The following is a 13,147-nucleotide window of genomic DNA, read 5'->3' as shown; positions in this document are numbered from 1 at the left end:
GGAGTAGCCAATGCAGATATTATTGTTGTTATTATTATAGAAGACATGTATCATAATAAACAAACATACTATTCAACATGGGGTAGCGCAGTTCTTTAAAGTGAGATTAGACTTAACATTAAAGTCATGTACAGCCAATGTAAAAAAAAAACACTTCTAGATCTATTAAAGTAATTCAAATATAACAGTTCTTAATAGTAGCTAGCATGGTAAATGAGAAATACAAAGTAGCTCTGCTCACCACATCATCAAATAGTCTTGTCAATAGCAATGTTCTTATAATAGTTATTTTAGGCCTGTAGACTTGCAGATGTACAGTTAGATTAGAGCATGTCGTTTTAAAGTCCGGAAAACAAGTCTCAAAACAAGACAACACTTCCGTTTTTTCCTCCCCAAAGTAGCAGGGAGAAACGTGGGATAAACGTTTAATTCTGCAGTGAGAGTTTGTTGATAAGGGCGGTTTATTAGTAGATACAGTATTAGAGGTTGGGAGGTTTTACAAAATCTCACAGCAACATATAAATACTCAGTTAGTTTGGTCAGACAGACAGAGACATTTACACTTGAAAGAAGAAAAACAAAACTCAAACCCAAAATAAATGCACGGGCACGCAAATAATCACACGTCATAAATACATAGAAATACGCGACAATGGTTGAAAACACACGAGAAAAAGTCAAGGAAGTAAATAATAAAAAAAAAATCACACGACTAACAGGAAATTACACAGTCTACAAACTAGTCAGCCTGTTCCAAACAGCGTCTAAGCTAAATATCCACTTGTAAATCCTCTTACAATTGTCCGCATACAGTGCGCTAGAGACGCTCAAGAAAGTCTGCAAAACAACAGCCTGAAGTCTCTCCAGCACTTCTCTAGCTCTGGTCCCACCCATCTCGCAACAACAAGTTGACTATGTTAGTAGGTCTAGAGGGTAGCGCAGTAACGGCCTGGACCAGAGCTAGCGCTTCTATGACTTGACATAGACCGAGCTGTAGGTGGTTTCGACTTGGGGACAGAAGCGCTTGGTGTGGGCTTTGGCCTTGGTGGCCCCGCAGAGAGGGCAGATATATTGCCGCAGGTACGGGCATACCACGTCCCCATCCTGGTTCTTGAGACTGTGGGACCCAAACACAGACTCAGACTCCCCGTTGTGTTTGCAGAAGCTGCAGATCTTGCGCTCAGGTGACGACACCTCCTCCGGCGTCTTAGAGCGGGTCGCCTTCATTCTCTCCCTCTGGCCCCGGGTGCCCGCGGAGGGTCTGGACGCTGCTGTAGGGGGCTCGGGACCCTTGGTGCTGCTCGGACGTAAAGCAGCGTGTTTATGCAAGGGGACGATTTCGGAATCCAGGGGTTCCATTTCGTGCCATAGGGGTGGTGTCGCCACCGGTGCTATCGGTGACAGCAAGGCTCGTGGCGGAAACTCTTCAAATTCCACCATGGTCGAGCATATCCCCGAGTCATGACCCTCAACGGTTGACGGTTCTGATGTGAAGTTCCCTAACTGCATCTCCCGCACTGCGTCCGCTAGCTTCATGTAGTCCCGCCACGGTTGGAATCTCCTGTTTTCGGACTCCATGTAACGCGGTAGGTGTTGGAGTTGACAAATCATAGCGTTCATACTCCCAACAGACTTGTGTCTGACAATCAGAATGCGCCAGAATAAAGAAAGCGGTGTCTAAACTTCTGAACAATGCGATGGGTTCAATTAATTGAGAACTCGACTGAAGGCAAGCTTGACAACATGCATCTTTGGGTTTTTCCGTGTTTTGGAAAGCAGCCAATCAGATGGTGTCGTGCGCCAGCAGTGGGGAGTCCGTGGCACGCGACAACAGCCAATCAAATGGTTTTAAACTGACAACCGCTAAATTGGTCATTTTAGAAGATCAACTATTTGGGATACAATTTTACACCTCAACAATATTAAAAACTTCAAATATAACTGTTTAATACATTCTAGGGTCTAAATTGTTAGGACTTAGATTATAATTCTTAGTTATAAGAATATGTTTTATAATAGCCCATTTTAATAAAATATCACTTAGCGGGTCGCCTTCTTTCTCTGTTAAAATTCAAAACTGCTTCGACTTCCTCGCTGTTCACTACTACCACCATTAAGTTATTGTAGCATTTCTCCTGGCTCATCGAGTCATCCCAGTAAACATTAGTAGAGAAGGAACCTGTCAAACAATTAATCTTTATTAAACACCTTAAAACACGATTTCATAAAACACAACAGAAACGACAAACAACTGAAACAGACAAAATGATAAAACATACAATGGAAACGACATATAAAACAGCAATACTACTGAAATGACCCGTCCAGGTGAGGACCAGGGGGGGCGAACTGGAGCCTCTCTGCCCCCACATCCCAGCACTCTGACTGGGCATCACTCTCACTGGACCTGCAGAGTTGGAGGGACAGGGCGGGGTAATGGCAGAATTTATTTCTATATTATATATATATATATATATATCACACACACCAATCTACAACAAAAATCCATCTGTAATCATAGAAGATCTGCAATTACCTCAATCACTAATAATGATTTTCCCTTTGGGGGTGATTAATAAAACATCTTACTGAAGAAAGATGACAAAGACTGGATGGATTTAACAGTTTAGTAACTAGGTCCACATCTTAAATGACATCCCATTCCCTATATAGTGGCCTACCAGGCCCTGGTCAATAACAGAGCACCAAATAGGGAATAGGGGGCCATTTGGAACTGAGCCAGGACATGTCTGGGCCTGACCTGCAGCTGTAGGGCAGTTGGAGGGCAGAGTAGAGCTCTGGGGTGCTGGGCGTGTGAACTTTGACTTTGCCATGAACCTGCAGAGACACCGATGACCCTAACCAGGGTATGATCCCAGACTCGGCAGAGGAGGGCGTGGCCAGCCGGCAGCCGGACAAGATCATGTGATCAGAATCTGAGAGATCTGCGAGTGCACACAGGAATCCCCTGAAGTGACTAAAATACGATGCTATAGTAAAACCCGTTAGTAAAGCAATAACTATAGTCGAAACCAAACTAGTAACGCTTTTGCAAATATCTAGCAGTATGTAGTGTTCATTGTTGATTATAAACTGGGTAGTTGGAGCCTAAATACTGATTGGCTGAAAGCCATGGTATATCAGACATGTACCATGGGTATGACAAAAACAAAGTAAAATTTACATTGGTGACCAGTTTATAATAGCAATAAGGCACCTCAGGGGTTTGTGGTATATGGCCAATATTTTAAATTTAACTAGGCAAGTCAGATAAGAACAAATTCTTATTTACAATCGACGGCCTACCGCGGCCAAACCCGGACAATGCTGGGACAATTGTGCGCCATCCTATGGGACTCCCAATCACGGCCGGTTGTGATACAGCCTGGAATCAAACCAGGGTGTCTGCTGTGACGCATCAGCCCTGAGATGCAGTGCCTTAGACCGCTGCGCCACTCGGGAATAACCAATATACACTACATTACAAAAGTATGTGGACACCCCTTCAAATTAGTAGCTTCGGCTTTTTCAGCCACGTTCCTTGCTGACAGCTGTATAAAATCCAGCACACAGCCATGCAATCTTCATAGACAAACATTGGCAGTAGAATGGCCTAACTGATTTTCAACATGGCACAGTGATAGGAGCTAGAGCTGCTCCTGTCAACTAAGTGCCATTATTGTGAAGTGGAAACATCTAGGAGCAACAACGGCTCAGCCGCAAAGTGGTAGGCCACGCAAGCTCACAGAACGGGACCACCGAGTGCTGAGGCACGTAGCGAGTAAAAATAGTCTGTCCTCGGTTGCAACAGTCAGTTCCGAACTGTCTCTAGAAGCAACATCGACACAATAACTGTTCGTCGGGAGCTTCATGAACTGGGTTTCCATGGCCGAGCAGCCGCACACAAGCTTAGGACCAACATACACAGTGGTGTAAAGCTCACTGCCATTAGACTCTGGAGCAGTGGAAACGCGTTCTCTAGAGTGATGAATCACGCTTCACCATCTGGCAGTCCGACGGACAAATCTGGGTTTGGAGGATGCCAGGAGAACGCTACCAGCCCCAATGTATAGGGCCAACTGTAAAGCTTGGTGGTGGAGGAATAATGTTCTGGGGCTGTTTTTCATGGTTCGGGCTAGGCACCTTAGTTCCAGTGAAGGGAAATCTTAATGCTACAGCATACAATTACATTCTAGACGATTCTGCGCTTCCAACTTTGTGGCAACAGTTTGCGGAAGGCCCTTTCCTGTTTCAGCATGACAATGCCCCTGTGCACAAAGTAAGGTCCATACAGAAATGGTTTGCCGAGATCGGTGTGGAAGAACTTGACTGGCCTGCTCAGAGCCCTGACCTCAACCCCATCGAACACCTTAGGGAAAATTTGGAACGCCGACTATGAGCCAGGCCTAATTGTCCAACAGAGCCCGACCTCACTAATGCTCATGGCTGAATGGAAGTAAGTCCATGCAGCAATGTTCCAACATCTAGTGGAAATCCTTCCCAGAAGAGTGGATGGGGACCAACTCCATATTAATGCCCATGATTTTGGAATGAGATGTTTGACCAACAGGTGTTCACATACTTCTGGTCATGTCATGTATATACAGTAGATGCATAGAACAAGATTTATGCTGACTCACTGAGGACGGTGCTCTCTCTCCTGTTGTGACGCTGCAACGTCCTCCCCAACGGAGAGTCAAACAGATACTGCTGCTTCACCACACAGGCCCTCTGCTGCTCAAACTCACGTCTCTACACACACACACACACACACACACACACACACACACACAGCAGTATTTTTTCTAATGTATTACAAGCATTTCGCTACACTTGCAATAACATCTGCTAACCATGTATGTGACCAATAAACATTTGAATTGATTTGAGACACTAAGTACGTAATAAAATAATCACAGTCAAACACTTCACTAAGAGGGGTTGGGTTAAATGCGGAAGACACATTTCAGGTGACTGCATTCAGTTGCACCACTGACTTGGTATCCCTCTTTCCCTAAACACACATTCCTCGAAACTTTCTTTCAATCCAAGGAGACAGTTTTCACTCCCTCCCCCTTTCTGTCTCTCACCTCGTGGCCCAATCGGATGGCGGCGTCGGTGAAGGCCCGTCGCTCCCTATGGAAGCTCCGCCTCTGGTGTTCTAGCTCCGCCCAGCTGTCCTGAAGCCGCTCCCACTCTTCCAGGAAGTAGCAGTCTGTCAGAGCGGCCGGGACCGGAGTGATCACACTGTCCTGGGGAGGGGGAGATTACATGGGGAAATGGGGAGGAGAGGAGAAAGAGGGGCGTGGGGAGAGAGAGGGCACGGGAGAAGGGGGATGACACGGGAGAAGGGGGATGACACGGGAGAAGGGGGATGACACGGAGAAGGGGGATGACACGGAGAAGGGGGATGACACGGAGAAGGGGGATGACACGGAGAAGGGGGATGACACGGAGAAGGGGGATGACACGGAGAAGGGGGATGACACGGAGAAGGGGGATGACACGGAGAAGGGGGATGACACGGAGAAGGGGGATGACACGGAGAAGGGGGATGACACGGAGAAGGGGGATGACACGGAGAAGGGGGATGACATGGAGAACCGGAGAGAAAGATAACTATGTAACTTCGTCCAAAATTTCAAAGCCCCTTCCTCCCACCCCAAGACCCCGCCCCTTCCTCCCACCCCAAGACTCTTGCCTTAGCTGCCAAGTTAATGCCTAGACTAGCTCAGCGGATTAACATTCCTGTGTTTCACAGGTTTGAACCCAGCTGGTCACATACGTGTGTTTCTATGAACGCCAGTGTGTGTCGGTTTCTTTAGTAATTAGCCGCAACATTTTAGCGTGTGTCGGTTTCTTTAGTAACTAGCCATAACATTGTAGCGTGTGTCGGTTTCTTTAGTAATTAGCCGCAACATTTAAGCGTGTGTCGGTTTCTTTAGTAACTAGCCATAACATTGTAGCGTGTGTCGGTTTCTTTAGTAATTAGCCGCAACATTTTAGCGTGTGTCGGTTTCTTTAGTAACTAGCCATAACATTGTAGCGTGTGTCGGTTTCTTTAGTAATTAGCCGCAACATTTTAGCGTGTGTCGGTTTATTTAGTAACTAGCCGTAACATTGTAGCGTGTGTCGGTTTCTTTAGTAACTAGCCGTAACATTGTAGCGTGTCGGTTTCTTTAGTAATTAGCCGCAACATTTTAGCGTGTGTCGGTTTCTTTAGTAATTAGCCGCAACATTTTAGCGTGTGTCGGTTTCTTTAGTAACTAGCCATAACATTGTAGCGTGTGTCGATTTCTTTAGTAACTAGCGATAACATTGTAGCGTGTCGGTTTATTTAGTAACTAGCCATAACATTGTAGCGTGTGTCGGTTTCTTTAGTAACTAGCCATAACATTGTAGCGTGTGTCGGTTTCTTTAGTAACTAGCGATAACATTGTAGCGTGTGTCGGTTTATTTAGAAATTAGCCGCAACATTGTAGCGTGTGTCGGTTTCTTTAGTAACTAGCCGTAACATTGTAGCGTGTCGGTTTCTTTAGTAATTAGCCGCAACATTTTAGCCCGTGTCGGTTTCTTTAGTAACGAGCCGCCGTAACATTGTAGGGTGTGTCGGTTTCTATAGTAATTAGCCATAACATTGTAGCGCGTGTCGGTTTCTTTAGTAACGAGCCGTAACATTGTAGCGGGTATAGTCCACCTGTAGTAGATGCTGCTGCAGTTTGACCAACTGTTGACTCTGATCCAACTCTGTCTCTAGCTGGGCCAAGAGCTTATCCTGGTCGGTCCCCACAGCCACGTGACCTATACACACAAAAAACACTGAATATTTCTTTAGTCATAAACAAATTCATGTTTATCTCCTACAAGTCGCTGTGTGCGTCCAAAATGGCCCTATGTTCATAAGTGGTGCACTACGTAGGGAACACGGTGCCGCTTCATCCCCTCTCACCCTGACTCAGGAGGTCCCCTAGTCTCCTCTGCACACTCTTCCATCCCTGGACCACACCCCCTGTCACATGTTCGCCCAGGGACTCCTCTGACTGGACCAGCATATTGGCGCTGTCTGGGTCCTCTTCCTGGTCACCCACAGTGTCCAAAAAGGTCTGTGGGAAAAGTGACAAAGTAGTAGCTTTCAGCTCAATCCTCTCACCATACCCAGGGTTGGGCTCAGTTGCCAAATATTGCAGATAGAAATGCCATGAATAGAGCTGACATGATTCCATGCATCGAGAGGCATGTTAGTTCTACATAACATGTTTATAGCTGAATGTTCCAAAATGTTCTCCCCTGCTGACCGTGCACAAGTTTCAGTTCCCATCCGTAGCCCCTTCCTCCCGCCCCAAGACCGTGCCCCTTCCTCCACCCCAAGACCGTGCCCCTTCCTCCCACCCCAAGACCGTGCCCCTTCCTCCCACCCCAAGACCGTGCCCCTTCCTCCCGCCCCAAGACCGTGCCCCTTCCTCCCGCCCCAAGACCGTGCCCCTTCCTCCACCCCAAGACCGTGCCCCTTCCTCCCACCCCAAGACCGTGCCCCTTCCTCCCACCCCAAGACCGTGCCCCTTCCTCCCACCCCAAGACCGTGCCCCTTCCTCCCACCCCAAGACCGTGCCCCTTCCTCCCACCCCAAGACCGTGCCCCTTCCTCCCACCCCAAGACCGTGCCCCTTCCTCCCCCCCCACGTCCGTGCCCCTTCCTCCCACCCCAAGACCGTGCCCCTTCCTCCCACCCCAAGACCGTGCCCCGCCCTCCACCCCAAGACCCCGCCCCGCCCTCCACCCCAAGACCCCGCCCCGTCCTCCACCCCAAGACCCCGCCCCGTCCTCCACCCCAAGACCCCGCCCCGTCCTCCACCCCAAGACCCCGCCCCGTCCTCCACCCCAAGACCCCGCCCCGTCCTCCACCCCAAGACCCTGCCCCTTCCTCCACCCCAAGACCCTGCTCCATCTGTATCCCCTTCCTCCACCCCAAGACCCTGCCCCTTCCTTCCACCCCAAGACCCTGCCCCTTCCTCCACCCCAAGACCCCGCCCCAAGACCGTGCCCCTTCCTCCACCCCAAGACCCCGCCCCGCCCTGCCCCACCTGGTCCTGGGAACACCCCTTCCTTCACCAAAAGACCCCGCCCCTTCCTCCACCCCAAGACCCCGCCCCTTCCTCCACCCCAAGACCCCGCCCCTTCCTCCACCCCAAGACCCCGCCCCGCCCTGCCCCACCTGGTCCTGGGAACCAGGATGTGTTAGTACTAAGGCACCCCTTTGGTGGAGACCTCTCCCCAGGACCAGGAAAGGTACAGGTCTAGGACCAGCATCCCCTCCCCCAATCATAACCTTAAATCATTAGTGGAGGAAATGCAAAACAGTGTCTAGGGCCACCGTCACCCTGCTCTGAGCTATAGGAGCCGTCTAACCCGTTCCATGTCTGCTCTGAGCGCGTGCAGTAGCGTGGTGAGTTTGTGTCGGAGCTTCATGGCCTCCCTTATCTCCGCCTCTCGCCGCTCCAGCATCACACGTAGCGCTGCCTCCTCCTTCCTGTGTGTGTGTGTGTGGGGGGGGGGGGGGGGGGGGGGGGTAAATCAGGTGCATTAGTGCTGGGCTGGAACAGAAGCCTGCGTCTCAATTTCCTGGATCAGAATAGGTGATCTCCGGGGTTCCAACCGGAGTCCACAGCCCCAGTAGTCAACAGTAGTGCACTATAAAGGGAATAGGGTGCCATTTTGGACTCTCTCTACCTTCCGTTGGTCCTGGCTGGTCTGTCCCTCTTCACCTGACCTCTGGGCACCGGGTTCAACAGCTCCATGGCTACAGAGAGAGGGAGAGAGACAAGGATGCAGTTAAGCCCCGCCCTCTTCAACATATCCATCAACAAATTGGCGAGGGCACTAGAACAGTCTGTCACCAAACAAGGAGGGTCTACAGCAGCACCTAGATCTTCTGCACAAATTCTGCCAGACCTGTGCCCTGACAGACCCTGGGCCCTGACAAAATCTCAGTAAGACAAAAATAACGGTGTTCCAAAAAAAGTCCAGTTGCCAGGCCCACAAACACAAATTCCATCTAGACCCCGTTGTCCTGGAGCACACAGGTACATACCTCGGCCTAAACATCAGCGCCACAGGTAACTTCCACAAAGCTGTGAACGATCTGAGAGACAAGGCAAGGGCCTTCTATGCCATCAAAATAAACTCAATTTGACATACCAATTAGGATCTGGCTAAAAATACTGGATTCTGTTATAAAACCCATTGCCTTTTATGCTTGTGAGGTCTGGGGTCCGCTAGCCAACCAAGAATTCACAAAATGGGACAAACACAAAATTGAGATTCTGCATGCAGAATTCTGCAAAATTACCCTCCGTGTACAACGTAAAACACCAGATAATGTATGCAGAGCAGAATTAGGTTGATACCCGCTAATGATCAATATTCATAAGAGACGTTTATTTTCCCTTTTGAAATGTCTAACTTGTGAGTGTAATGTTTACTGTACATTATTGTATTGTTTATCTATTTCACATGTGAACATGTTTTCCATGCCAATAAAGCCTCTTAAATTGAAATTGAATTGAGAGAGAGCTAATCATGTTTAGTCTGAAGTTACTTTAAAAACCTCTTAATTAACCTCTACAGGATTGGTGGGTCCCCCCGCAGGACAGTTGAGCTAACGTAGGCTAATGCGATTAGCATGAGGTTGTAAGTAACAAGAACATTTCCCAGGACATATCTGATATTGTCTGAACGCTTAAATTCTTGTTAATCTAACTGCACTGTCCACTTTACAGTTGCTATGACAGTGAAAGAATACCATGGCACAGTTTTGAACTGGAAAAGTTGTTAAACAAATTAGGCACATTTGGGCAGTCTTGATACAACATTTTGAACAGAAATTCAATGATTCATTGGATCAGTCAAACTTTACATACACTGCTACCATCTAGTGGCCATAATCTAAATTGCACCTGGGCTGGAATAATACATTATGGCCTTTCTCTTGCATTTCAAAGATAGTTTTTTTAACAACATTTTTTTCTCCATTGTATTACCTTTTACCAGATCTAATGTGTTATATTCTCCTACATTGATTTCACATGTCCACAAAGTGTTTCCTTTCAGATGGTATCAGGAATATGCATATCCTTGCTTCAGGACCTGAGCTACAGCCAGTTACATTTGGGTCATTTTAGGCAAAAATTGAAGAAAAAAAAGTGGAAGATCCTTCAAGCCAATAAGAAAAAGTTAAATGTATTACTGTCATTTATTTATAAGGACTGAATGCTAAGGTTACCTTGGTTGCTAGCAACTTCAATTAGCACTGAAGTGTGACGTGAGGTGTCAAAGCTCATGAGCCCAACAACAGCAGGAGAGTTTCACAGCCTCCCCCACCCAAATGCAAAGGCCCTTGAAGCCCTCTCCCTCTGTGCAGAGGTCATTACAATAGGTAGGTAGAAGGAGAGTGACAGAATGGTGTGTGGGTTTAGGATTAGGAGAAATTTAGAGAGAAAGATGGAGTGGGATAGAATATGAGAGGGCACATTAAGTGTGAGAGAGATGGTTAGACAGAGATCCTTACAGGCGCCTCTCTCTCTGTGTCTCTCTGAAAGTTGGGTTAGTCTCTCCTTCAGTCTGGCGCTGTGCTGCTCTCTACGCCTCAACTCTGACCCCTGCTGATTACACCGACACTGCAGGCTGGAACCCTTTAGAGTGTGTGTGTGAAATAGATAAGAGGGAAATGGTTATTCATCAACATGGTTGATATTTTCCATCAAACTCATGACACATGAGACACACCTTCTCTCTCTCGCGTCTCAGTGCATCCTGTAGTCTGGCAACGTGCTGATTTCTCTCAACCAGTTGCTCCTGTGAACAAAACACTTTATTTTTTAAATCAACCCATATTTTACCAGGTGAGTTAACGGATGGTATGAGGGCCAGATTGGGAATTTAGCCAGGACACCAGGGTTAACACCTCTACTCTTATGATGAGTCCCATGGGATCTTCTTGCCTTGTGTCTCAGATCGTTCACAGCTTTGTGGAAGTTACCTGTGGCGTTGATGTTTAGGCCGAGGTACATACATCCCATCCGAAAGACAGCACAGGGCAATGTCCCCTATCACTGCCCTGGGGCATTGGGATATTTCTTTAGACCAGAGGAAAGAGTGGGACCTATTGGTCCTCCAACACCACTTCAGCAGCATCTGGTCTCCCATCCAGGGACCAGATGCTTGAGAAGCCAGGGATGCAGGGTGCTATGCTGCTGGCATGAGTTGTTAACACAGTAAAACACACTATTCTGTCACTCACATTCTCACCTGACTGACTCTCAAACCCACAATGTTCATTTGTTAAGTACACACCACACGCACAAGCTTACCCCAAGGGAGGGCCCTGTCTCTCTGTGCTCGTCCCTGCCAGACCACCAGGAGGCATGGAGAGACAGGTTACTGAGAGGGGGGCTAGGCTCCCCATGGAGGAGGTATGTGTCCTGGAGGTCTGGAGACAGTGAGAGAGGAGAGGGAGGGGGTTGGATGGTGGTATGAGTAGAGAGAGGGAGGGGGTGGTATGAGTAGAGAGAGGGAGGGGGTTGGATGGTGGTATGAGTAGAGAGGGGGAGGGGGTTGGATGGTGGTATGAGTAGAGAGGGGGAGGTATGAGTAGAGAGGGGGAGGTATGAGTAGAGAGGGGGAGGGGGTGGTATGAGTAGAGAGGGGGAGGGGGTGGTATGAGTAGAGAGAGGGAGGGGCAGAGGTGGTAAGAGATTATTTTTTATTGAACTAGGCAAGTCAGTTAAGAACAAACAATTATTTACAATGACGGCCTCCACCTGCCAAACCCAGACGACGCTGGGCCAGTTGAGCACCACCCTGTGGGACTCCCAATCATTTCTAGTGAGATGAGGGAGCGGTATATACAGTGGACTTGGACTGAAATAGGTTCCGGTACTCATTATGGGTGACAGTACTGTTTATATGTAGGTACAGGAGCTCCACAATACTTCTGAACTAATATTCTAGAAGAGGAACAGCAGGTGTGAGTTAATATAAAGATTTACCTGAGCTCTCCTGTCGTCTCCTCTGGGACCCTGCTGCCCGTCCCTGCCCACATCTAAAAGCCATCTGTGTTAACGTTTACGAATGGTAACGAGCTTAACAGGTATTCAGGTGTGTGTGTGTTGTGTTGGCCGATCTACCTGAGCAGAGGTTTGCTACCTCACTTGGCCGCCATCTTTAATTACCAGCTGGCAAGTGCAACCAGGTGCTAGCATTTCAGCTAATCAATAACCTCATTGATTGACATGCTCACACCACTCTTTTTTCATACTGTTTGGTCACGTTCCTCTACTCAGACATTGCTGACGCATAACAGATCTTACAATGCCTGGATAGGTATTTTACGTACGCTATACAAAAGTATGTGGACACCCAAATTAGTGGATTTGGCTATTTCAGCCACACCAGTTGCTGACCGGTGTATACAATTGAGCACACAGCCATGCAATCTCAATCTCCATGCAATCTCCATCTCAGCCACGAAACTGGTAGGCCACACAAGCTCACAGAACGAGACCCCTGAGTGTTGAAATCGTCTGTCCTTGGTTGCAACGCTAACGAGTTCCAAGCTGCCCCTGGAAGCATCGTCAGCACAATAACTGTTCGTCGGGAGCGTCGGCTGGAGAGGTGTAAAGCTCTCCGCCATTGGACTCTCTCAGGTCAAACCTGGGTTTGCCGGATGCCAGGAGAACGCTACCTGCCTGAATGCAGAGTGACAACTGTAAAGTTTGGTGGAAGAGGAATAATGGTCTGGGGCTGTTTTTCATGGTTTGAGCTATGCCCCTTCGTTGCAGTGAAGGGAATTCTTAACACTACAGAATACAATGAGTATCAGCTAACCACGTTATAGCAATCTGGTACCCGAGCACAGTCGATGACATAGCCCGCAACCATTGGTTGATGCATGCAACATCTGAGCAGGGGAACACAACCTATATGTGTAAAAGGATTGGAGAAATGTAAGCCATTTTGATTATTGACAATCCATTTAAAATGGCTTAAAATGTAGGCCTATAATAGTGTGTCATGTAAATGTTGATTATCTATATCAAGGGTGTCAAAACTCAAATCCTGGAGGGCAGTAAAGTACAAGAGAGGAATGAAAA

At 47.9% G+C, this 13,147-nt stretch overlaps 2 protein-coding genes across 2 annotated transcripts; both read right to left on the bottom strand.

Moving 5' to 3' along the window:
• Nucleotides 1-969: 969 nt before the first annotated feature.
• Nucleotides 970-1,620, bottom strand: LOC139369558 (nanos homolog 3-like). The gene has a single exon (XM_071108803.1). It carries the CDS (start codon nt 1,618-1,620, stop codon nt 970-972), a length of 651 nt encoding a protein of 216 aa, XP_070964904.1.
• A 687-nt stretch (nt 1,621-2,307) lies between these two features.
• Nucleotides 2,308-12,107, bottom strand: LOC139369557 (afadin- and alpha-actinin-binding protein-like). The gene is made up of 12 exons (XM_071108802.1): nt 12,044-12,107; nt 11,366-11,484; nt 10,782-10,850; nt 10,564-10,687; nt 8,727-8,796; nt 8,406-8,526; nt 6,950-7,103; nt 6,698-6,801; nt 5,091-5,252; nt 4,641-4,752; nt 2,762-2,945; nt 2,308-2,407 (listed from the first exon to the last, which is right to left on the bottom strand). The coding sequence occupies exons 1-12, from the start codon at nt 12,105-12,107 to the stop codon at nt 2,308-2,310; spliced, it is 1,383 nt and encodes a 460-aa protein (XP_070964903.1).
• Nucleotides 12,108-13,147: the final 1,040 nt, after the last annotated feature.

Source organism: Oncorhynchus clarkii, chromosome 17, assembly GCF_045791955.1.
Source record: "Oncorhynchus clarkii lewisi isolate Uvic-CL-2024 chromosome 17, UVic_Ocla_1.0, whole genome shotgun sequence".
Lineage (NCBI taxonomy): Eukaryota > Metazoa > Chordata > Actinopteri > Salmoniformes > Salmonidae > Oncorhynchus > Oncorhynchus clarkii.
This window is presented reverse-complemented; position numbering and strand designations above follow the sequence as displayed.

Coding starts and splice junctions, on each gene's coding strand:
- LOC139369558 (XM_071108803.1), bottom strand. CDS start 1,620: ATGAACGCTATGATTTGTCAACTCCAACACCTACCGCGTTACATGGAG.
- LOC139369557 (XM_071108802.1), bottom strand. CDS start 12,107: ATGGCTTTTAGATGTGGGCAGGGACGGGCAGCAGGGTCCCAGAGGAGA. Junction 10,851..11,365: donor AGACAGGGCCCTCCCTTGGG/GTAAGCTTGTGC, acceptor TTTTGTTCACAG/GAGCAACTGGTTGAGAGAAA. Junction 4,753..5,090: donor CCATCCGATTGGGCCACGAG/GTGAGAGACAGA, acceptor GTGTGTGTGTAG/AGACGTGAGTTTGAGCAGCA.